This window comes from Phyllostomus discolor, chromosome 7 (assembly GCF_004126475.2).
Source record: "Phyllostomus discolor isolate MPI-MPIP mPhyDis1 chromosome 7, mPhyDis1.pri.v3, whole genome shotgun sequence".
Classification (NCBI taxonomy): domain Eukaryota; kingdom Metazoa; phylum Chordata; class Mammalia; order Chiroptera; family Phyllostomidae; genus Phyllostomus; species Phyllostomus discolor.
Genome location: NC_040909.2, coordinates 138,172,349 through 138,196,135, shown reverse-complemented (window position 1 = coordinate 138,196,135; position 23,787 = coordinate 138,172,349). Strand labels below are relative to the sequence as shown.

The following is a 23,787-nucleotide window of genomic DNA, read 5'->3' as shown; positions in this document are numbered from 1 at the left end:
GAGCCGCTCCCTTACCATGCACACTAAGAAGTAGCAGTGATCACCGAGAATAAAAATGTGCGTGTCCTTGCTGGGGGAGAGAGAAGCTGTTTCTGGAAGTTATGGAATAAAACCTGTCAATCTAGACAGAGCTGCCCCCTGGACTCCCAGCCCAGGTGGAGGCCTGGGCAGAAACCCTTCACTTCCCCCCACAACCGAAAAGAGGACAACAACCAGTTTGAAAACAGAAACAACCAGAACTGCCAGAAACCTCAACTGCTGGAAGTCCGACCCCCGAGGAGTGGAAGCACAAACAGTCCACAGACTGGGGGAGAGGCGGGGAGGGGCAGTGGGTGCACAGGGGAGCGGGCCAGGCGGGGGCCTGCACAGCAGGTGGTCCCACACTTGCGTGAGGATAAAGCAGAGGAACGACCTGGGAGTGAGGTCACATCTGGCAAGGAGACGCAACTCTGGACATGTGCACGGGGGACCCCAGCAGCCAGGGCTGCAGAGCAGGGCCACCCGCCCATGGGCTCCTGGGGAGGTTCCCCACTTGCTGCCAGGGGTGGAGGACACCTGTGAGGAGACCCAGAGGGAGGAGTCCACCCCATCCCAGGCACCCCTGAGGCAGGCTCCAGACCTCCCCCGAGACGGCTGAGCTCCAGCCCTAGGGAGCGGCCCCACACGGTGCTGGTGTCCTGGCGGCCCCGCCACCGGAGGTCGGCCCACTGGCCCCGGGGCCCTCTGCCCTGGAGTGACTGGCTCTGGGGCCTCTGCCTTGTAGGTCTGTGTCGGCTCCCCTGCCAGCCCTGTGCCCGGGCCACAGACTGAGGACTCTGGGCCTGGGGTGGGTCACCCCCATTCTCGTGTGTGGTGTTACTGCTGCTGCTTGGTCCTGAGTGATGAGTGTTGTCACTAGGCTGGCGTGGGTTTGGCCCCGGCAGCCATGCCCCCCCGCCCCCCCCGCCTGATGGTGCTGCTTCTCTGGGCTTCCACTGGGGCCCAGCTGAGGCCGCGGCGGTTCGGCAGGGGCTTGGGGGCTGCAGCCGGGGTCATGCGCACGGGTGCTGTTCACCTGGTGCTGGACCGCCATGGCGCGCCCCACCCATTGGCCATCCACACCCAGCCCCCCCACTGCTGCCCCACTCACCGTGGTCGGACCACCCGCCCTGAGGTGCGGGCTGGGCGTGTGAGACTGAAAATCATGGTTTCCACCCACACGTGCTCGAGACCCACTGAGGATGGATTCCGTGACATGCATGGTTCCCGGCGACAGTGAAACCCACGGACAAACACGTGTTAGCGTGTGAGGTGTTTTCTGCTTCTGTGCTTTCTGTGGAGGTCCTTCCTGGGGAGCCCCTTGAGGACCCAGGGCAGACCTGTGGACAGGGACTGGGTCCGTGACAACGGAAGGGAGGTGGGTCACCGCACGGCTCAGGGGAGGCAAACCAGGACCACTGAGACAGGCGGGAGGGCCCCCCACTTCCTCCTGAGATTCCCACAAACACTAATCAGTCATCCCTGCCACATGGCCCCTGAGATGGCCCCTCCCCCCCTTGTTGGGACTCTTCTGACTGTAACCTGCTGAGGTCCAGGAGGTTCCTCCAGGGGTTAAACCTGAAGGAAGGGGATGGGCTTGTTGTCTGTCCTCTTGCTCAGCACCTGGGGCTCTTGAACTTCAGGATCAAATAGGCCCAGTGACAACCACCATGGGTGGGGCTAGGGCGTTCCCCAGGAGAGGGGGGTGCGATAGGCTGCAGGGCAGAAGATATGAGGGCCAACCGGGAGGTGGGTGCAGATGCTGCTGCTCTGAAGGAGGCTGAGGCCAGCAGTGAGCACACAGCCGGTGCAGGTGGGAGGAGGCGGGGGAGGTGAGCAGGGGGTCAGCCAGGGAGGGTCAGGACTGGGGAGGGGAGGCCAGAACCTGAACCTGGGCCCCCCCCCCCCCGCAGGCACCCCCCTCGTGGCACAGCATCCAGGAAGCATGAGAGGCCTCCATCTGGTCCTGCTGGCGGTCCTGCTGTGCTCGGACCACGGTGAGTGCCAGTGCTGGCAGGACCTGTCCTGGGAGTGGGGGTGTGTCCTCAGTCCCCTGTTTCTGGGCCCTGAGGGGTCTGTGCTCCCGGCCCCGGAGGGTGGGCCTCCCGGATCCTGAGCAGGGGCCTGGAGGCGGCTGCCCAGAGCCCGGGCTCCAGTTCGGGTTGTGGTTGTGGTCGGCGGGGATCTAAAGCCAGCCTTCCTGTCCCCTGAGCCTGCCCTGTGTCCCCACCCTGCCCCAGCCCTGAGCCTACAGTGCTACCTCTGTGCTGGTGCCCAGATGGCCACACAGTGCTGGGTCATGACCTGTGGACAGAGACAGAACTTCTGCTTCAAGGGCACCGTGATCACCACCTGGCCAGATGGTGAGTTCCCTGTGCCCAGAGCGTGGGGTGGGTTCAGGGTGCCTCATGCAAGGGGTGTGGGTGTGTCAGGGGCCAGGTCCGTGTCACCTGGGGCTGCTGCCTGTCCCTGCCCCCCCGCCCTCTGCACTGAGCAGCCTGCAGAGGCCTCCGGGGGGGGGGGTCTCCCCGCTCATGGAGGGATGGCCAAGGGGAGCTGGTGACCACGGCCACCCCAACAGGGACAGAGGGACCAGAAGCTCCCACAGCAGGCACTTTTTCCTCCTGCAGGACGGAAGGTCAGCGGGAAGAGTGCGGGTTGTGCCCCTTCCTGTGAGGAGGTGTCTTACATGATGCAGACAATGTACGGCTCAGGCCCAGGGCCAAGTCTACTGGCAAACATATCCAAGCAACTGGGTTTGCCGGCCCCCAAGTTTGATGTGCAGAGTCTGTCTTGCTGTGAGAAGGACCTCTGTAATGGGGTGTCCCGGCCAGGGCGCAGCCTCTGGGCCCTCGCTGGGGGCCTCCTGCTCAGCCTGGGGCCAGCGTTGCTCTGGGCCCTGCTGTGAGGACCCGCCTCAGGCACAGAAAAGGGTGAGGGCGGCCGTGTCCACGCACCACCCACGGGGCCCCACGGCAAGCTGGATGTCCCACCCACACTGGCCCGCTCAGACCTGGGAGCGCTCGGCCAAAGGGCTGAGCTGCCCTCCTCCCAGTGCAGGGCCCAGAGACAGGGCGGCCCCCCTGCACGGACCCGGCTATGCCCACAAGCCTGTCTGCTTTGCCAGCAGCGACCGTTCACCTCTGCCCCACGAGGCAGGCACCACCTGCTGGGCAGGGGCCCCTGGGAGAGCCGCCCCACAGCCCCTCCTGCAAGTTCCCCAGTGTGCTCCCCGCAAAGAGATAATAAACTTGGCAGCCCCCACCTGCTGTGCGTGTGCCACTCAGCCCACCAGGGGACGTGGGGGCTCCACACCCACTTCCACAGGAGGCTGGGCTCCCGCCCCATGTCAGGCCCCAACCCCGAGGGCCTGGCGGGTTAGGAGGGGCCGGGCCCGGGGGAGCCCCCTCTGCAGCCCGTGGGGAGGTGCCCACCCCTTCCCTGCAGCACCTCCTCCAGGCCTGCTGCCTGCCCTGCAGCCCCCGCCCCTGGGGGTGCCTGCTGACCTGGGCCCCTGGGCCTGGAGGGCTGGGACGGGACGCCCTCCACAGGCCGTGAGGTCCGTTCCTCCCCTGGGTCGTCGTTGCTCCGTCTTCCCCTCTGCACACCTGCTCCCTCGAGCCCTTGCTCCCACCACGGGTGGGGTGGCCAGCGCCTCACCTCTCCCCAGGGCCCCCCCCCCACGTCTTCCCGAGGGAGAAGTCTCCCTCCACTCCCTGACACCCTGGGGCTGAGGATGTCCTGGGTGTGCCTCTAGGGCCCCCACAGAGACCGTCAGGGTGGGAAACTGAGGCGTCGAGAGGGGACGAGCTCCCACCCCGGGGTGCTGCCCTCACCCCTCAGTTGGCAGGTTGGAGGGGACCCCACGTCCCAGCTCAGGCTTCCTCGGAGGAGCAAGTGCGGACCAGGGGCCTCTCCCACCCGAACTGAAAGGGAGGCTCAGCCCCACCCCTAACACTGAGGCCCGTTCCCCCTCGCCCCAGGCTTTGGGGCAGCTGTGAAGTGGTGCAGGGCCTGGGGCGGGGCCGTGCCCCGTGGGACGGCAGCTCTGGGGCCAGGAAATCTGGAAGCTCCTGCATCCCAGAATGAACCCCCTCCTTCCTGCCAGGACTTTGGCCCCACACAAACCTCACCTGAGGGTACCCCACAGCACAGACCCAGGCAGGGCCCTCGGGCACTTGGGGAGCTGTGGGCACAGGTCTTCCTCCTCTGTCCTGCCTTCAGTGTCTGTCCTGCTGGCCCTGCCACACAGCGGGGGCAGGAGTGCCTCAGCCCCGCACCCTGCTCCCTTTTCCCTGCAATGGGGGGGAGGGGGGCCACAGGCTGTGAGGTCCGTTCCTCCCCCGGGTCGTCGTTGCTCCGACGACCCACTGCAGGTCCCACTGGAGGGAGGCGCACAGAGGGTCTGGGGTAGAGCCGTGCAGGTGTGGGGGTGGACGCACGTGCGTGGTGGGTGGTGTGCGTGGCGTGCCCACTCTGTGTGAGGTGTGTGCCGTGTGGGGGTGGGCAGTGTGTGCGTGCTGTGCGTGTGCGGGGCGGGGACACGGCACCAATGGAGCAGCCAGGGCTGGCACCCAGTGGGCCCCACCCTGGAGGCCCCCAGGATCCCCTTCCCAGACCGGCACCCTGGGTCCGTCCCTGGGTGGGTCCTGTCGGGAGCAGCTCGAGACGGGGGGGGGGGGGCACCTGTGACTCTGCAGGCCACAGGGCATGGGGCTGGGGTGAGTGGGGTGGGGTGACTGCAGCCCCCCTAGAACAAGGGCACCTGGGGCAGGGAGTCCCCCCTTCCCCGGCTGTCCACAGGGAGAGCCCCAAGAATGAGGACAGAAGTCTTCCAGGAAGGGAGAACAACGACCAGAAAACAGATTCCACCCCCCAGTCATGGGGTTCTGCCCCCCCCCCAGCCCCCTCCCCCCAGGTCCCCTCCCTTCCTGAGTGGGTTGCCCAGCACTTCTGGGAGTGGAGGGGCACCCAGGGGAGGGCCGGGGTGGCTGCTGAAACCCCTGCTGTCCCCCCTATGAGCCAGACCTCGGTCACCCGAGGACCTGCACACACTGGGGAAGGGAGTGGGCAGCAGGGACTCCACTGTGACAGAGCAGGGGGCCCAGCCAGGATGGGGAGGGAACAGGGTGCTCCAAGGTCTGGGACCCCAGGGGCTGCAGTGAGAGCTGTGACCATGTCCGTGACCATGACCTCTGTGAGGGCGTCACACCCACAGGCAAATTGCTGTGGGGAGAAATATAACTGAGGCCCAAACCTCCACCCTGGCCGGTGTGGCTCGGTGGAGTGAGCACCGTCCTGTGCATCAAGGTGTTGCCTGTTGGACTCCCCGACAGGGCACACACCTGCGGGGTGGGCCAGGTCCCCAGTACCGGGTGCCAGAGGGTCAGCCTCACCGGATGTTTCTCTCTCTTCCTTTCCCCCTCCCTTCCCCTCTATCTAAAAAGAAGGAAAGAATAAAAGATCTTCTGCCAACCCAGAAAGCCTCTCCACCTGCCCACTGTGTTATTGAGTCAGCACTAAAGCAGGTGAGGGCCTCCCATGCCAGGGGCCAGGAGGTCCCCATGATGGGCAGCAACCAGGGGGCCACCTGCAGCACTCTGGGGCCCCCGCAGAACTCCACCAGCCTCCAGGGCGAGGCCCTGGCAACGCCACTGGACACAAGCAGTGCCTAGGAAACCCACCTGTAGAAAAGGTTGAAATGTGTGCCAAAGGGGCAGAGAGGAACCTCACAGTGACAGCCTTTCTGAAGGGCGGAGGGAGGGGGGAGGGATGTTCCTCCCTGCACTCACTCACTCACCCACTCACTCCCTCAGCAAAGGAGTGTTCTCCACCCAGGACTCCTGTCCCAGCTCACCTGGCCTGTCCCTGCCCCCCTCTGCCTTGCCCCATCTTCAGTGCCCACCCACCTGTCCATCCAGAAGGCCTCCCCCACCCCTGCACCATGCTGGCTCGTTGCCTTAGACACCCCACAGCTCTCAGACACCCGGAATTTGACCAGCGTCTGCCAGTGTGCATCTGCCCCCTGCTGTGGCCCCACCTGGGCCTGACGGCGGTCGGGGCAACAGGTGGTTCCCCGAGGGATGCAGGGGATCCTGAGGGAAGGGGAGAGCCTGACAGGCACCCGGGGGCAGCCTGCCTCCCGGCTGCCCCTCACGCTCCTGTGCACGCGTGTGCAGGCCCACTCGTGTGACACATCTCAGCTCAGGGGCAGGCTGGTGAACACAGGAGGGTCCTAGGGGTGGGTGTCTCTCGGAGACCCCCACATGGGGCTGTGGTGATCCATGGGGCCACCCGCCACTCCACACAGGGGAGAGGGCCCGGGTGGTGGGTGGTCAGATCCTCCCTCCATGGCCCAGACCACTCGTGCATGCAGCATGCAACTCCCGTCTGCCACTTGAGGCTGTTCTTACAGTGGAAGCCCTTCCAGTCTCGGCAGGGAGTCCTGAGAAGTCACCCCAAGGATTAAAGTCCTGGACTGGGGGCTCCTGTGTTGCTTTCAGGACCGTGGACGGTGAGATGGACTCAGTGGCTTCCGATTCATCTTCTTAAATACAGGAGAGAGTGGGAATGAGGTGACCGGGGTAGGATAGAAAAATACGGAGTAACAGCCCTGGCTGGTGTGGCTCAGTGAACTGGGTGCTGGCCTACAAACCAACCAGAGAGTTGCTGGTTGGATTCCCAGTCAGGGCACAGGCCTTAGCTGTGTGCTGGGTCCCCAGTAGGGGGCACCCAAGAGGCAACCACACGCTCATGTTTCTCTCCCTCTCTCTCCCCTTTCCCCTTTTCCTAGAAATAAAGAAATGAAGTGTTAAAAACTAAAAAAGAAAAATACCGAGTAACAATGTACATATCTTGTGCATACTAAAAAATTCATTTCTTACAGGGTGTTTCCTCTGGCCCAGGCCAGCCCCGCCCCCAGCCTGAGCCCCACCCACCCGGCAGAGAAAACTGGGTCCAGGGGCCCAGGCCGAGGCAGGATCGGGGTGTGGGGGTCTCAGGGGGACTCCCCGGTGTTGCCAGACCCTTAAGGCAGCAGACAGGTGACAAGGTCAAAGCGCCTCGAGGCAGGCGGGACATTGAAGGTTGTTACCACAAAGCCGTTGTAAACTTCCCACCATCCCTTCCCCCACATGGCGCCCGGGGACAAGAAGATCCCAAATAAAAACACAACCTTTAAGCTTGGAGTCCATCCCCATCCACTCCCCAGACTGGAGCCCATCAACTCCCCAGAGACCCGATTCCTTCACCAACAAAGGGTTTCCAGGAGGCTCATGCCTCAGCGGGAGAGCAGGGAGAGCCCCCAAGATGAAGAACTGGGCAATTCCCGAGACCCCTGCAAGGGGGCAGAGGCAGGAGGCGGCACAGGGCGCACCCTGAGGCTGCCCTGCTGTGCCGACCAGCGTCCAGCATCCTGGTGGCCAGGAGAGCCTTCCAGCACCGAGCGGGAGTGAACAGTGAACCCAGGGAGGGAGGGGGGAGACCTGTCTCTCCCACTGACTCCGCCATCCAGAGCCTGGTCCCTCGGCCTGACAGGTGCTCCAGCCTTGCCAGAAACACGAGCTCAGCCTGGGGGAGGGAGCCCTGGAAACTCTGGGCATCGTCCCCGTTATGTGGGGAGGAAGCCTTTGAAACTGCTTTGTCCCCAGGGAAAGCTGGCACCCTGCCTACCTGCCACCCAGCATGAACCCTTTTAACCCCCACCCCACCCACTCTATGCATCCTCAGGACAAAGGGCTCGCAGCTTTGGGGCCCTTGGCTCTCTGGCCTCTGGCCACCCGGGGGCTTACCACGCTGGCCTTCAGCAGCCTTTCCTTGTGCCACCCTGCTTTGCCCTGAATGTGTGCCCCTCACTGCCCCCCACCTCAGTGAGGCCGGTTCTCCTCCCTGGGAACAGATCAGGAATTATCCCTGATTGCCCGTTAATAGACGTGCTGATGTGTACGTGTGTTGGCAAGAGGAACCAGGTGCCTCCCATGCACAGACTCAGCCTGTCACAGGCAGCTGGTCACCCACCCCAAGGCCCTCGGGGCCTCCCTGGGAGTGCACATGGTCCCGTCTGGAGTCGCCACAAAGGGGAACCCGAAGCAGATCCAGAGGCCCACCACCCCTACAAGAGCTGGTTCTCAAGAGGAAGGTGCTGATGTAAAGGAAAGTAGTTTAGTTGCAGGTGCTGGCCACCTGGAAGACAGGAGACTCACATCTCAGAGCCCATGTCCACCTCTCATGGGGGCAGCAGTTTTGGAAGGAGGACGGGGGAACAGAAGGAAGAGATGGAGGCAGGGGTTGAAAGCTTCTCCACAGGCAGGTGAGCACAGTGCATTCTGAGAAGGCCCGTGATGACCTGGAGTGTGTCACCCCAGCCTCCATGGGGGAAGGTTAGCAAATCTCCTGGAGCCGAGGTGCTTCAAGATCAGAGTCTGTGCCTTTTGAGCCATTACTTCCTCGGATTGTTATGCAAACAGGCCGTGCATGTACGAGCTGCACAGTGGTGAGTGCCGGCCCTCACAGCTACAATGTCAGAAGAATGGTGGGGCGGGTTCCAACTTCCCAGCATGACAACCTTCACTGTTTCAAACCTCCACTCTCAATTCTCCTTCCTTTTCTGTGAAAGTTAGTGCTGTAGCCCAAATATTTCCAAAAGTTAGGAGAATGAACCCTGAATCTCATTCTTAAGGGAAAAATAAAGTTTTACAGTCAAGTCACAAGATTCGAGTCTCATGTCCATATCTGTGTGTCTCAGACCTTGGTGAGGGGGTCCACAGCATTGTAGCTGAGACAAAAGAATTTCACAGGGACTGCCGAGTCCTGTGGAGAAAAAGGGTGGGCGACTTTTCTCTCAAGAGGAGCCCAAAGCCTCAGCCCTTGCTTTGGTGAGCTTTTATTCTTTCTGGGCACATTGCAGGAAGGACCTCATTTACTATGCACTGGCTTGCTTTAGGTGGTTCCCTTTCACACAAAACAAAGGAGAGGATGTTGCTAATCACATCACAGAAACAGGATATTTGCACATGAAAAGGCAAAAGTGGTTCAAGAGGTTACACTGGTTCTTGGAAAGTTTAGCATGGGTTTTAGGAAGTTACTTTGCAGTAAATGTTTGCTGCCTCAATTCAGCGTGAGAAAGTTTTAGCAAAAGCAAGTCTCATAGCACTCTAGGTACATTGCAGGCCTGATTTTCCACGGGAGAACCTACCCATGGGTGTGGGTCCTGTGCATCTCCCATTGGGAGCTGGGCCCACGCCAGGCAGAACAGTCTCCTATAACTGTGCACCACAGATTTTGTTTAAACACAGTTTTTTCTCCTAAATCATCCTCACTTTCATCAAAGAGCCAAATGAAGACCAACTCATGTACTGCAGGAAGTCCAGTTTCAATTGGTCTGATTATTTGCGTGAGCACAACAGGAACAGCAATTGGTCATGTGGGCTTCATTAAGTCTACTTTGCAGCAATGCTACCAGGAATTTTCATACTGAACTTGAGTTAGCCCCACAAGGAAGAGAAGCCAAGCTACTCAGTTGCCACCCGACTTTGCCTGCAGTACCTACTGTTATGGGTCAGTTCCTTAAGTTCTCCAGGTCCCCAAAGTGTCCTGGGTAGCATCTTCCCTGCTGCCTCCCAGGAAAGCAGCCTTTGCTCCTTACCTGAAAGGCCGCCATGAACCTTGTGAATCAGCACCAGGCTGTGTCTCCAAGGGGCCTTTATCACCTCCAGTCTTTCATCTTTAAAGGATTTGGTTGACATCCCGAGTCTGAGAGGGACATGACATTCCAGTCAAAGTCTTGCTGAACAAGTCCACAACTGGAAGTGAAGAAAATCAGATTCCTATTGAATACATGAGAGAACCTACTGCCATGAAAATAAGACTACTCTCTCAGGATCAGTTTCCAAATTCTGGAGGGATCCAGCAGGGAGAGAAAGGTAACTGCTTCAACATGGGTGGAATTTACCAGATGACTGGATGAAAACCAGTGCAAAACTCAGCAATATTTAGAACAAAGCCACAACAACAGTAATTATCCCCAGTTCATTCAGTCCCACTATTGATTCCTGTTTACCCTGATTATTTCCCAGTATCTCTGTGAATTCAGTCCTTCTCCAGAGCCCCCCAAACACCGACTTCTTTCAGGGAAATAATCTGAAAAGTTATTCTCAGAAAGCCATATTTTGGAATAAGGCAGAGTCCTTTCCACAGACCTTTCTGAAGATGTAACATTTTTTTTCAAATGCATCAGAGTGAAACAATGACTGTCTCTAAATGAGAAAGAAATACTCAAAATGACACACTTATAGACCTGATCACGGTGAAATCGAGAAAGGAATTTGCTTTTTATTTTTTTCTTTCTTTTTTTAAAGATTTTATTTATTTATTTTTAGAGAGGGAAGGGAAGGAGAAACAGAGAGAGAAAGAGAAACATCAATGTGCAGTTGCTGGGAGCTGTGGCCTGCACCCCAGGCATGTGCCCTGACTGGGAACTGAACCTCTGATGCTTTGGTTCCAGCCCACGCTCAATCCACTGAGCTATGCCAGCCACAGCAAGGAATTTGCTTTTTCTGTAACAACATTTCAAAACAACAATCAGAATGACAAAGAAAAGAATATCAGAGCAGGAAACAATTAATTTGTTCCCACTGTGCGATTGTGCCTGTGGTTTCTGTTGGCCAATTACAGTTGGTTTTGGAAAATCAAAGGGAGCTTTTGGCTTTTTCACTTGTGCACCATGACTGACCCCTTTTATTACAAATAGCATGTATTGTTTCCCAAGTTAATGAGAATTTTCCACTTTTGGTGACAAAGAAAAGAAATTAGTGTTGTTTAGATTGACAAGTGTATTTCATAACTCACAGACACATTCTTTTCTGGTCTGGAGGCCGGGACCAGCAAGGTTGGGGCAGCTGAGCCTGTGGTCAGGGCCCTCCCCTCCTTGAGTCCACGGTGGTGCCCTCCTCCCCTCAGGGCCCCCCCCACGGGTCTGTAAGTCCAGGTCACGTGCCTGTGCCCAGGGACTCAGCCCTCACACTCACAGCACAGGACCTGTAGAGAGCTGTCACACCTCAGCCTTTCCCTCAGCCCTCCTGGGTGTTGGCTGTGCCACAGAGAGAGTGACAAGGTGGTGAGGGGAGTGGACATGAGGGGAGGGGGAGGGCTGAGGCAGGCAGGCAGGGTGCCAGGATGGGCCTGGGTGAGAAGACCGACCCTCTGGCCATCCTGTAAGCCAGGTCTCGGAGCACATTAGGTGCCTTGTGAGGGCCCTACCTAGGCAAGTGTGTGTGAGTGAGTGTGTGTGTGAGTGTGTCTTCAGAGGCTGGGGTCCAGGTCAGCTCCCAGTGTGGTCTTCTGTGACCCTGAATGACAGAAACAGGGGACAGTGGGCCTAGGAAAGCTTCAGGGGTGTTTTCCCTGGAGCCTGAAGGCATGGCTCTGTGTGGGCCACAGGGTGTCCCAGGGAGGAGGGGCTGGGCAGTGGGAGGGCCACAGACACCACCCAACCCACCCTGGGTCTCTGAGGCCAGCCTCTGGGAGGGGGTCCCTCCTCTCCTTTAGCCCCGCCCCAGGAAGCTCTGCACTTACCACATGCTTTGGCTGTGAGAAGGAACTGCCCACTTTCTGCTGGCTGTCCCTGCACAGGGAGTGCTTCTCGCTTTTCCTGCCCCACTTTGTCCCACAGCCCCGGGCCCTGTGGGTGGAGGTGGCCCTGGTCTTGGCTAACTGTCCTCCCATATGCACACTTCCTAGGAGCAGGTGTCCCCCAGGCTGCAAAGGGCCCAGACCTCCCTTGACCCAACCCCCATGCCCCCAGCCCCACCAAGGATCTGCCTGGTGTCAGCACCTACTGCCCTCCACAAGTGGCCGGCTCCTGGGTCCCCATGCTGTCCAGGCTGGTCCAGGAGGCCCTGGAATGACCCCTTGGCCCCTAAACTTCTCTCCCTTGCCTGTGTCTCTTGGTTGGGCAGGGACCCTGGACCTGGTGCTGGCCTGAGCTCTAGCTGGGGGGGTGGCCATGGGGGCAGCTCAGTGAGCAGGGGAGCAGTCTGAGGAGCTGGTGAGGTGGTGCCCACCGTGTGACCTTGAACTCCCTGCCTAACCTGCCTGGGCCCAGTTCTCCCTCTGAAAGCCTCAGCACCCTCCTCTCAGGCTGGCCCTGCCTCCCTCTCTCAGATCACTGTCCCAAGTGCTGCTGGGAGCCCCCAGCCCCTGCCCCACACACAGGGGCCTCAGGCCCCTCCTGGAACCCACACTCACCCCAGGGCACCCAGTCCAGGAACAGGGACTCCCCTTCCAGCCTCCCAGGCCTGTGCCCTCCCCTCTGTGCTGGGTGCCGACCTGGGGAGGCCCTCCTCCTCCTGCCATGGAGCCGTGGGCATCTGCCCAGCTTCCAACCCTGCCTGGCGGGCACTTGGTGATCAGTAAATAGCTGGGCGACGGCATCTGAGTGGGGATGCGCCTGGCGAGAGGGACGGCGCTGTGGGGACCGCGAGCCTCAGCGCCAGTGTGCAGGGGCTCGGCGATGGGGGGCCGGCGCCCCGGCTCCTTCACTGGCCCGTGTGCACGGGCCCGGCCTCCCCAGAGCTGCCTGTGGCCGGCGGGTGCAGGGGGCCTGGGACGCCCAGTCAGGGGAGGACGGCTCTGAAGCCCGCACCCCCGGGACGGCTCTCTGAGAGGAGCGGACCGCAGGCTCCCGTCCGCCGGGGTCTCCAGACAGCACAGACCCCTTTCCCTAGATGAGGGGTTGACCTAGTGGGACCTTAAGGGACGGGAGCGCGGAGACCTCCCTTGTGCGTTTCTCCTGGTTAAGAGCGATCTGGGAACGGCAGGTGGCGACCCGGAGGCCAGCTCTGGGGGGTGATAGTTGGGGACACGGGGCGGGGCTCCCTTAAATAGCGTCCCTTGGGGGGAGGCGAGGTGTCGGGTGATGCCTGGGGACGCCGAGCTCCTAGGCACAGCCCCGCACCCCCGCACCCCCGCAGGCAGTGGTCTTCCAGATCGCACCCGTCCCCAGGTTCTCAGCTCTCCCCTTGCTTTCCCTGGCCCTGGAGGCCTCGCCGAGAACCCTCCCCGCTCCCCGCCTGAGGGCGGGGCCTGCGCCCTTGTCCCTGGTGCCAGTCCCCTTCCCGCGGCCTTCGCGCGCCCTCTGGAGGCCAACGTGCGAGTAGCACCCTGGTGCAGGCTGAGTGGCCCTGGCCGGTCCACCCAGGAGCAGAGGAGGTAGGCAACGGGCGAGCCAGTTCCCAAAGTCCCAGACACTGAGGGCATCCTCTCCCCCGGGCCCGGCTGACACCAAAGGACAGTGCGAGGTGCAGGGAACATACTGGCGGGGGGACCCACGGAAGACGAGGGGGGTCCAGAAGAGGGTAGAGCCTTCTGGCTGAGCAGCAGGGCCCGGCCCCTGCAAGGCGGGAGGGCAGAAGCCAGGGGTGGGGCGGGGTGAACTTGGGGCTTCAGAGCAGCGGGGTGGCATGGCCAGGGGACCCTGGGAGCAGAGGGCAGACATCCTTCCGCTCAGGGCTGGTGGGAAGGGGCGGGGCGGGGGGGGGGCGGTGGTGGTGTCATAAATCTCCCTGCAGGGGAAGGGGTGATGGAAGTTTTACAGCGGCTTTGTGGTAACAACGTTTCATGTCCCGCCTGCCTCGTGGCCTTAAGAGTCTGGCTGTGCTGGGGTGTCCCCTGAGTCCCCCACAAGCGGATTCTGCCTCGGCCTGGGCCCCTGGACCCAGTTCTGCCTGCAGGGTGGGCGGGGCTCAGGCTGTGGGCGGGGCCCACCTGGGCCAGAGGAAACACCCTGTAAGAAATGAATTTTTTTAGCATGAACAACATATGTACATTGTTACTCGGTATTTTTTTTTTTAGTTTTTGAACACGTCATTTCTTTATTTCTAGGAAAAGGGGAAAGGGGAGAGAGAGAGAGGGAGAGAAACATGAGCGTGTGGTTGCCTCTTGGGTGCCCCCTACTGGGGACCCAGCACACAGCTAAGACCTGTGCCCTGACTGGGAATCCAACCAGCAACTCTTTGGTTTGTAGGCCAGCGCCCAGTTCACTGAGCTACACCAGCCAGGGCTGTTACTCCGTATTTTTCTATCCTACCCCGGTCACCTCATTCCCACTCTCTCCTGTATTTAAGAAGATGAATCGGAAGCCACTGAGTCCATCTCACAGTCCACGGTCCTGAAAGCAACACAGGAGCCCCCAGTCCAGGACTTTAATCCTTGGGGTGACTTCTCAGGACTCCCTGCCAAGACTGGAAGGGCTTCCACTGTGGGAGCAGCCTCAAGTGGCAGACGGGAGTTGCATGCTGAATGCACGAGTGGTCTGGGCCATGGAGGGAGGATCTGACCCCCCCCCACCTGGGCCCTCTCCCCTGTGTGGAGTGGCAGGTGGCTCCATGGGTCTCCACAGCCCAATGCAGGGGTCTCTGAGAGACACCCACCCCTAGGACCCTCCTGTGTTCACCAAGCTGCCCCTGAGCTGAGGAGATGTCTCACTCTAGTGGGCCTGCACTCACGTGCACAGGAGCGTGAGAGGCAGCCGGGAGGCAGGCTGCCCCCACGTGCCTGTCAGGCTGTCCCCCTGCCTCAGGAGCCCCTGCATCCCTCGGGGAACCACCTGCTGCCCTGACCGCCTCAGGCCCAGGTGGGGCCACACCAGGGGCCAGCTGCACCCTGACAGATGCTGGTCAAATTCCGGGTGTCCCTGAGCTGTGGGGTGTCTCAGGCAAAGAGCCTGCATGGTGCAGGGGTGCGGGAGGTCTTCTGGATGGACCCTGGGACAGGCACTCAGATGGGGCAAGGCAGAGGGGGGCAGAGACAGGCCAGGTGAGCTGGGACAGGAGTCCTGGGTGGAGAGCACACCTTTGCTGAGGGAGCGAGTGGGTGTGAGAGAGAGTGAGTGAGTGAGAGAGTGAAGGAATGAGTGAGTGAGTGGATGAATGAATGAGTGAAGGAGTGAATGAGTGAACAAATGAGTGGATGAATGAATGATGAATGAATGTTGAATGAAGGAATGAGTGAGTGCAGGGAGTAACATCCCTCCCCCTTCCCTCCCCCCTCCCTCCTCCCTTCAGAAAGGCTGTCACTGTGAGGTTCCTGTCTGCCCCTTTGGGACACATTTCAACCTTTTCTACAGGTGGGTTTCCTAGGCACTGCTTGTGTCCAGTGGTGCTGCCAGGGCCCCGCCCTGGAGGCTGGGGGAGTTCTGCGGGGGCCCCAGAGTGCTGCAGGTGGCCCCCTGGTTGCTGCCCATCATGGGGACCTCCAGGCCCCTGGCCTGGGAGGCCCTCACCTGCTTTAGTGCTGATTGAATAACACAGTGGGCGAGTGGAGAGGTTTTCTGGGTTGGCAGGAGATCTTTTATTCTTTCCTTCTTTTTAGACAGAGGGGAAGGGAGGGGGAAAGGAAGGGAGACAAACATCCGGTGAGGCTGACCCTCTGGCACCCGGTACTGGGGACCTGGCCCACCAGCCCGGCGTGTGCCCTGTCGGGGAGTCCAACAGGCAACACCTTGAGGCACAGGACGGTGCTTACTCCACCGAGCCACACCGGCCCGGGTGGAGGTTTGGGCCTCAGTTTTATTTCTCCCCACAGCAATTTGCCTGTGGGTGTGACGCCCTCACAGAGGTCATGGTCACGGACATGGACACAGCTCTCATGCAGCCCCTGGGGTCCCAGACCTTGGAGCACCCTGTTCCGTCCCCATCCTGGCTGGGCCCCCTGCTCTGTCACAGTGGAGTCCCTGCTGCCCACTCCCTTCCCCAGTGTGTGCAGGTCCTCGGGTGACCGAGGTCTGGCTCACAGAGGGGGACAGCAGGGGTTTCCGCAGCCACCCTGGCCCTCCCCTGGCCGCCCCTGCACTCTCAGAAGTGCTGGGCAACCCACTCAGGAAGGGGAGGGGACCTGGGGGGAGGGGGCTGGGGGGGGCAGGACCCCATGACTGGGGGGTGGAATCTGTTTTCTGGTCGTTGTTCTCCCTTCCTGGAAGACTTCTGTCCTCATTCTTGGGGCTCTCCCTGTGGACAGCGGCAAGGGGGCACTCCCTGCCCCAGGTGCCCTTGTTCTAGGGGGGCTGCAGTCACCCCACCCCACTCACCCCAGCCCCATGCCCTGTGGCCTGCAGAGTCACAGGTGCCCCCCCCCCCCCCCCGTCTCGAGCTGCTCCCGACAGGACCCACCCAGGGACGGACCCAGGGTGCCGGTCTGGGAAGGGGATCCTGGGGGCCTCCAGGGTGGGGCCCCCGGGGTGCCAGCCCTGGCTGCTCCATTGGTGCCGTGTCCCCGCCCCACACACGCACAGCACGCACACACTGCCCACCCCCACACGGCACACACCTCACACAGAGTGGGCACGCCACGCACACCACACACCACGCACATGCGTCCACCCCCACACCTGCACGGCTCTACCCCAGACCCTCTGTGCGCCTCCCTCCAGTGGGACCTGCCACGGGGCCATGGGGGGAGGGGGGCACCTCCCCATTGCAGGGAAAAGGGAGCGGGGTGCGGGGCTGAGGGACTCCTGCCCCCCGCTGTGCGGCAGGGCCAGCAGGACAGACACTGAAGGCAGGACAGAGGAGGAAGGCCTGTGCCCACAGCTCACCAAGTGTCCGAGGGCCCTGCCTGGGTCTGTGCTGTGGGGGACCCTCAGGTGAGGTTTGTGTGGGCCCAAAGTCCTGGCAGGAAGGTGGGGTTCACTCCGGGATGCAGGAGCTTCCGGATTTCCTGTCCCCAGAGCTGCCGTCCCATGGGGCATGTCCCCGCCCCAGGCCCTGCGCCTCTTCACAGCTGCCCCAAAGCCTGGGGCGAGGGGGAACGGGCCTCAGTGTTAGGGGTGGGGCTGAGCCTCCCTTTCATCTCGGGTGGGAGAGACCCCTGGTCCGCACTTTCTCCTCCGAGGAAGCCTGTGCTGGGACTTGGGGTCCCCTCCCAGCTGCCCACCGAGGGGTGAGGGCAGCACCCCGGGGTGGGAGCTCGTCCCCTCTCGACGCCTCAGTTTCCTACCCTGACAGTCTCCGTGGGGGCCCTAGGCCCGCACCCAAGGTGTCCTCAGTCCCAGGGTGTCAGGGAGTGGAGGGAGACTTCTCCCCCGGGAAGACTTGGGGGGAGGCCCTGGGGAGAGGTGAGGCGCTGGCCACCCCTCCCGTGGTGGAGGCAAGGGCTCGCGGGTGCAGGTGGGCAGAGGGGAAGGCGGAGAACGATGACCCGGGGGAGGAACGGACCTCACGGCCTGTGGAGGGCGTCCCGTCCCAGCCCTCCAGGCCCAGGGGCTCAGGACAGCAGGCACCCCCAGGGGCGGGGGCTGCAGGGCAGGGAGCCGGCCTGGAGGAGGTGCTGCAGGGAAGGGGTGGGTGCCGCCCCACGGGCTGCAGAGGGGGCTCCCTCAGGCACGGCCCCTCCTAACCTGCCAGGCCCTCGGGGTTGGGCCTGACATGGGGCGGGAGCCCAGCCTCCTGTGGAAGTGGGTGTGGAGCCCCCACGGCCCCCGGCGGGCTGAGTGGCACACGCACAGCAGGCGGGGGCTGCCAAGTTTATTATCTCTTTGCGGGGGGCACACTGGGGAACTTGCAGGAGGGGCTGTGGGACGGCTCCCCTAGAGGCCCCTGCCCAGCAGGTGGCCCCTGCCTCGTGGGGCAGAGGTGAACGGTCGCTGCTGGCAAACCAGACTGGCTTGTGGGCACAGCCGGGTTGGTGCAGGGGGGCCGCCCTGTCTCTGGGCCCCTGCACTGGGAGGAGGGCAGCTCAGCCCTTTGGCCGAGCGCTACCAGGTCTGAGCGTGCGAGTGTGGGTGGGACAGCCAGCTTGCCGTGGGGCCCCGTGGGTGCTGCGTGGACACGGCCGCCCTCACCCTTTTCTGTGCCTGAGGCGGGTCCTCACAGCAGGGCCCAGAGCAAGGCTGGCCCCAGGCTGAGCAGGAGCCCCCCAGAGAGGGCCCAGAGGCTCTGCCCTGACCCGGACACCCCATTACAGAGGTCCGTCTTACAACAGGACACATCACGCACTTCAGACTTGGGGGCCAGCGCACCCAGGTGCTGTAATGGGTCGCCCAGTGGACCTGGCTCTCGGCCGGAGCCGCTTACACTCTCAGCATCTTTGGAAACCGCCTCACAGGAAGTGGAACAACCCCCTCTCAGCTCGCTGTTCTCTCCTGCAGGAGGAAAAAGTGCCTGCTGTGGGAGCTTCTTGCCCCCTCTGTCCCTGTTGGGGTGGCCGTGGTCACCAGCTCCCCTTGGCCGTCCCTCCATGAGCTGGGAGCCCCCTCCCCTTCCCCCTGGAGGCGTCTGCAGGCTGCTCAGTGCAGAGGGCGGAGAGGCAGGGACAGGCAGCAGCCCCAGGTGACAGGGACCTGGCCCCTGACACACCCACACCCCTTCCATGACACCCCCTGAACCCAGCCCCACGCTCTGGGCGCAGGGAACTCACCACCTTGCCAGGTAGTGACCTTGTAGCCCTTGAAGCAGACGTTCTGTCCCTGTCCACAGGTCATGACCCAGCACTGCGTGATCGTCTGGACCCCAGGACAGAAGTAGCACTGTAGGCTCAGGACTGGGGTGGGGTGGGGACACAGGCCAGGCTCAGAGGACAGGAAGGCTGGCTTTAGACTCCCGCCGACCACAACCACAACCCGAACTGGAGTCTGGGCTCTGGGCAGCCGCCTCCAGGCCCCTGCCCAGGACCCGGGGAGCCCACCCTCCAGGGCAGGGAGCACAGACCCCTCAGGGCCCAGGAGCAGGGGACTGAGGACCCACCCCCACTCCCAGGACAGGTCCGGTCAGCACTGGCACTCACCGTGGTCCGAGCACAGCAGGACCGCCAGCAGGACCAGATGGAGGCCTCTCATGCTTCCTGGATGCTGTGCCACGAGGCGGGTGCCTGTGGAGGGTCCCAGGTTGAGGTTCAGGCCTCCCTTCCCCAGCCCTGGCCCTCTCTGGCTGACCCCCTGCTCACCTCCCCCGCCTCCTCCCACCTGCACTGGCCGTGTGCTCACTGCTGGCCTCAGCCTCCTTCAGCGCCGCAGCATCTGCACCCACCTCCCCGCTGGCCCTGATATATGCTGTCCAGCTCCGTGCTCCACCCCCACCCCCTGCAGATTGCCCCAGCCCCACCCATGGTGGTTGTCACGGGGCCTATTTGATTCTGAAGTTCAAGAGACCCTGGTGCTGAGCAAGAGGAGAGACCACAAGCCCATCCCCTTCCTTCAGGTTTAGGCCCTGGAGGAACCTCCTGGACCTCAGCAGGTTACAGTCCGAAGAGTCCCAACAAGGGGGGGAGGGGCCACCTCGGGGGCCCTGTGGCAGGGATGACTGATGGGTGCTTGTGGGAATCTCAGGAGGAAGTGGGGGGCCCTCCGGCCTGTCTCGATGGTCCTGGTTTGCCTCCCCTGAGCCGCGAGGTGACCCACCTCCCTTCCCTTGTCCCGGCCCCAGTCCCTGTCCCCAGGTCTGTCCGGGGTCCTCCAGGGGCTCCCCAGGAAGGACCTCCACAGAAAGCACAGAAGCAGAAAACACCTCACACCCTAACACGTGTTTGTCCGTGGGTTTCACTGCCGCCGGGAACCATGCACATCACGGAATCCATCCTCAGTGGGTCTCGAGCACGTGTGGGTGGAAACCATGGTTTTCAGTCTCACACGCGCAGCCCGCGTCAGGGCGGGTGGTCCGACCGCGTGAGTGGGGCAGCAGCGGGGGCCGGGTGTGGACGGCCACTGGGTGGAGAGTGCCAGGCATCCTGCACAGGGTGAGAGCACCCGTGCGGCACGACCCCGGCTGCAGCCCCGGCCCCTGCAGACCGCCGCGGCCTCAGCTGGGCCCCAGCCGCAGGCCCAGAGAAGCAGCACCGTCAGGCCGGGGTGGGGGGGGCATGGCTGCCCGGGGCCAAACCCACGCCAGCCTAGTGACAACACTCATCACTCAGGACCAAGCAGCAGCAGTAACACCACACACGAGAATGGGGGTGACCCACCCCAGGCCCAGAGTCTCAGTCTGTGGGCCCGGGCACAGGGCTGGGCAGGGGAGCCGACACAGACCTACAAGGCAGAGGCCCCAGAGCCAGTCACTCCAGGGCAGAGGGGCCCCGGGGCCAGTGGGCCGACCTCCGGTGGCGGGGCCGCCAGGACACCAGCACCGTGTGGGGCCGCTCCCTGGGGCTGGAGCTCAGCCGTCTCGGGGGAGGTCTGGAGCCTGCCTCAGGGGTGCCTGGGAGGGGGTGGACTCCTCCCTCTGGGTCTCCTCACAGGTGTCCTCCACCCCTGGCAGCAAGTGGGGAACCTCCCCAGGAGCCCATGGGCGGGTGGCCCTGCTCTGCAGCCCTGGCTGCTGGGGTCCCCCGTGCACATGTCCAGAGTGCGTCTCCTTGCCAGATGTGACCCACTCCCCGGTCGTTCCTCTGCTTTATCCTCACGCAAGTGTGGGACCACCTGCTGTGCAGGCCCCCGCCTGGCCCGCTCCCCTGTGCACCCGCTGCCCCTCCCCGCCTCTCCCCCCCCCCCCCCCCCGTCTGTGGACTGTTTGTGCTTCCACTGCTCGGGGGTCGGACTTCCAATGGTTCGGGTTTCTGGCAGTTCTGGTTGTTTCTGCTTTCAAACTGGTTGTTGTCCTCGTTTCGGTTGTGGGGGGAAGTGAAGGGTTTCTGCCCAGGCCTCCACCTGGGCTGGGAGTCCAGGGGGCAGCTCTCTCTAGATTGACTGGTTTATTCCATAACTTCCAGAAACGGTTCTCTCTCCCCTGGCAAGGACACGCACATTTTTATTCTCGGTGATCACTGCACTTCTTAGTGTGCAGGTAAGGGAGCGGCTCAGGACCCCCTGCCCTCCACAGCTTCGGGGCTGGAGCAACAGCAGGGAGACAGCAGGCTGGCCCAGCGGACCCCTAAACTTCAGAATGTCCCCTTTCCCCTTCCCCTTTGGTTCCTGGGTTTCACTGCCTGAGACGGGACTCGGGTCCTTTCTCCCCTTAAACCACCATTTCCATCCCTTCCCAGTAGGATCCTTAGGCTGAAACAACAGGGAGAGTTTGCACAGGAAAGATCTCATCCTCTTTACTAGACCCTGACCTTCAGCAAAACTGTTCCACGTTGAGACCCGCCATCCTTTCAAAACAGACACAGACACACAATCTTAAGCAAAGACAAAGTTCAAAGACACAAGCAGTCTCAAACTCAATCCTCTTCAAGGAGGGACTGGAACACCAGCCTTAGATTCTGTAATATTTCACTTTTACTTATTTTTTAGACAGAGGGGAAAGGAGGGAGAAGGAGAGAGACATGAGTGTGGGAGAGAGGTACACCCACACGCTGCCTCTCGCTCACCTGCAGTGGGGGACGGGCCCACCACCCAGGCATGTGTCCTGGCTGGGAATCGAACCCCTGACCTGTGAGCTGGCAGGCCAGCACTCAGTCCACTGAACCAGAGCTGCCAGGGGAAAGCCTTAGCATCTTATCTCACACCCCCCTGGCACCGCCAACCACCCTGACGAGGTCCAAGTGGCAGAGACAGAAGATTCCTGGTGGATTGCAAACAGCAAAGACCAGGTCAAGTCTCTGAAAGGAGAGAAAGCTGCCAACGAATAACTGAAACCCAGACACACAGAGGAGAGCTCCTGAGAGGAAACTGACTTCCTCCGGGGAGAAAGGGAAAATGAAACTGGGAGTCCTGGCTGGTGAGTCAGTGGGTTGAGCAACAGACTGTGACCTGAAAGGCCACCTGTCCCTGAGTGAGGGGTCATGCCTGGGTCGTGTGCTGTGTGCCAGGTCGGGGCATGGGGGGCATGGGCAAGACCCCTGATGAAGGCTCTGTGTCACAGGGTGTTTCTCTCCCTGTCTCCCTCCTCCCCCTCTAAGAGTCCCTGCACATGTCTCTGAGCAACAAGATCCCAAATAAAAACACAACCTTTAAGCTTGGAGTCCATCCCCATTCACTCCCCAGACTGGAGCCATTCGACTCCCCAGAGACCTGATTCCTTCACCAACAAAGGGTTTCCAGGAGGCTCATGCCTCAGCGGGAGATCAGGGAGAGCCCCCAAGATGAAGAACTGGCAATTCCCGAGACCCTTGCAAGGGGGCGGAGGCAGGAGGCAGCACAGGGCGCACCCTGAGGCTGCCCTGCTGTGCCGACCAGCGTCCAGCATCCTGGTGGCCAGGAGAGCCTTCCAGCACCGAGCGGGACTGAACAGTGAACCCAGGGAGGGAGGGGGGAGACCTGTCTCTCCCACTGACTCCGCCATCCAGAGCCTGGTCCCTCGGCCTGACAGGTGCTCCAGCCTTGCCAGAAACACGAGCTCAGCCTGGGGGAGGGAGCCCTGGAAACTCTGGGCATCGTCCCCGTTATGTGGGGAGGAAGCCTTTGAGACTGCTTTGTCCCCAGGGAAAGCTGGCACCCTGCCTACCTGCCACCCAGCATGACCCTTTTAACTCCCCATCCCACCCACTCTATGCATCCTCAGGGCAAAGGGCTCGCAGCTTTGGGGCCCTTGGCTCTCTGGCCTCTGGCTACCCAGGGGCTTACCACGCTGGCCTTCAGCAGCCCTTCCTTGTGCCACCCTGCTTTGCCCTGAATGTGTGCCCCTCACTGCCCCCCGCCTCAGTGAGGCCGGTTCTCCTCCTTGGGAACAGATCAGGAATTATCCCTGACTCCTCGTTAATAGACGTGCTGATGTGTACTTCTTTACGTGTGTTGGCAAGAGGAACCAGGTGCCTCCCATGCACAGGCTCCGCCTGTCACAGGCAGTTGGTCACCCACCCCGAGGCCCTCGGGGCCTCCCTGGGAGTGCACACGGTCCCGTCTGGAGTCGCCACAAAGCGGAACCGAAAGCAGATCCAGAGGCCCACCACCCCTACAAGAGCTGGTTCTCAAGAGGAAGGTGCTGATGTAAAGGAAAGTAGTTTAGTTGACGGGAAAGACCTGGTTCTTCTTGCAGATGCATGTAAAGAATTACATGTCAGCAAATCTGGTCGTGTGTCATCAGTATATTAGTGGGTCTGCTTCCATGGAAGAGAACAGGACCAGGTAGAGTAGGGGGTGAAAGGGAAAGTTTCAGGGCAAAGCAGGGTGAGAGAGGCTGCAGACCAGGGCGGCAAGCCCCTGGGCAGCCTGTGGCCGGGTGGCCAGAGGCCCTGTGGCCCGAGAGCCAAGAGCCCCCTGAGCCCCTGAGAGCGAGAGAGCGAGTCCTTTGTTCTCAGGACTTACATAGTTGGTGGGATAGGAGGGAGAAAAGTCACATATTGATTAACGGGTAAATGTGGCACCAGCTTTCCTGGGGGAACGTGACCACCCAAATTTAGGGGTGCATGGGGGTCTGTCCACCCGAATTCTTATCTTGCTCCAGACCCCATTTGGTCATCCTGTTGTCAAACACATACGTGACAGGGGGCAGCTAATTAAATCTTGGGGCACTTTCCAACGTTATGTATGGGCTCTTTCTGCAAGCATCAGGGACCGCCTCCCACATTCAGGCCTTGGGATGAAAGCACGGTTTCAAGGCTCTCCTTCCCAGATTGTGGAAATGTTACGTAGAATTTCCAGGACTTGTCTTCTTCTGTGCTAACACAGTGTTTCTTGTGATGTGGGAGCACCTGGCGATATCATCAGACCAGGCTCAGGACTGTGAGTTAGCATGGGAGACTCGCCTCCTCCGTCCTCCCTGCCTCGGTTTACTGCTTACTCCACCTAGGTGGTAAAGGGCGTTGCCTGGCAACCAGGGCGCTGACGGCTGGCCGGTGACAGTGTTGCAGTCTCAGGGTTCTTCCTGCGCGGTCTCCTGCCTCAGTTTAGTTGCAGGTGCTGGCCAC

General features: G+C 61.4%; 2 protein-coding genes across 4 annotated transcripts in view; one reads left to right on the top strand and one right to left on the bottom strand.

Annotated features, from left to right (window-relative positions):
- LOC114514595 (lymphocyte antigen 6H-like) overlaps positions 1-22,744 on the bottom strand; it is a 28,652-nt gene extending 5,908 nt beyond the window's left edge. The window contains exons 1-2 of one of the 3 annotated variants that reach the window (XR_004904461.1): positions 22,735-22,744; positions 18,793-18,876 (exon numbers count right to left, since the gene is read on the bottom strand). The gene's annotated coding sequence lies outside the window, so the exon portion shown is untranslated. Of the gene's footprint in view, positions 1-18,792; positions 18,877-18,970; positions 19,051-22,734 lie in introns of those variants that run through there. The other 2 variants (XR_004904459.1, XR_004904460.1) reach the window with 2 other exon arrangements.
- On the top strand, positions 1,797-23,787 carry LOC114514592 (lymphocyte antigen 6H-like). The gene is made up of 6 exons (XM_028533796.2): positions 1,797-1,831; positions 1,932-2,015; positions 2,259-2,381; positions 2,649-2,993; positions 15,992-15,997; positions 23,777-23,787. The coding sequence occupies exons 2-4, from the start codon at positions 1,964-1,966 to the stop codon at positions 2,924-2,926; spliced, it is 453 nt and encodes a 150-aa protein (XP_028389597.1). The 5' UTR covers positions 1,797-1,831; positions 1,932-1,963; the 3' UTR covers positions 2,927-2,993; positions 15,992-15,997; positions 23,777-23,787.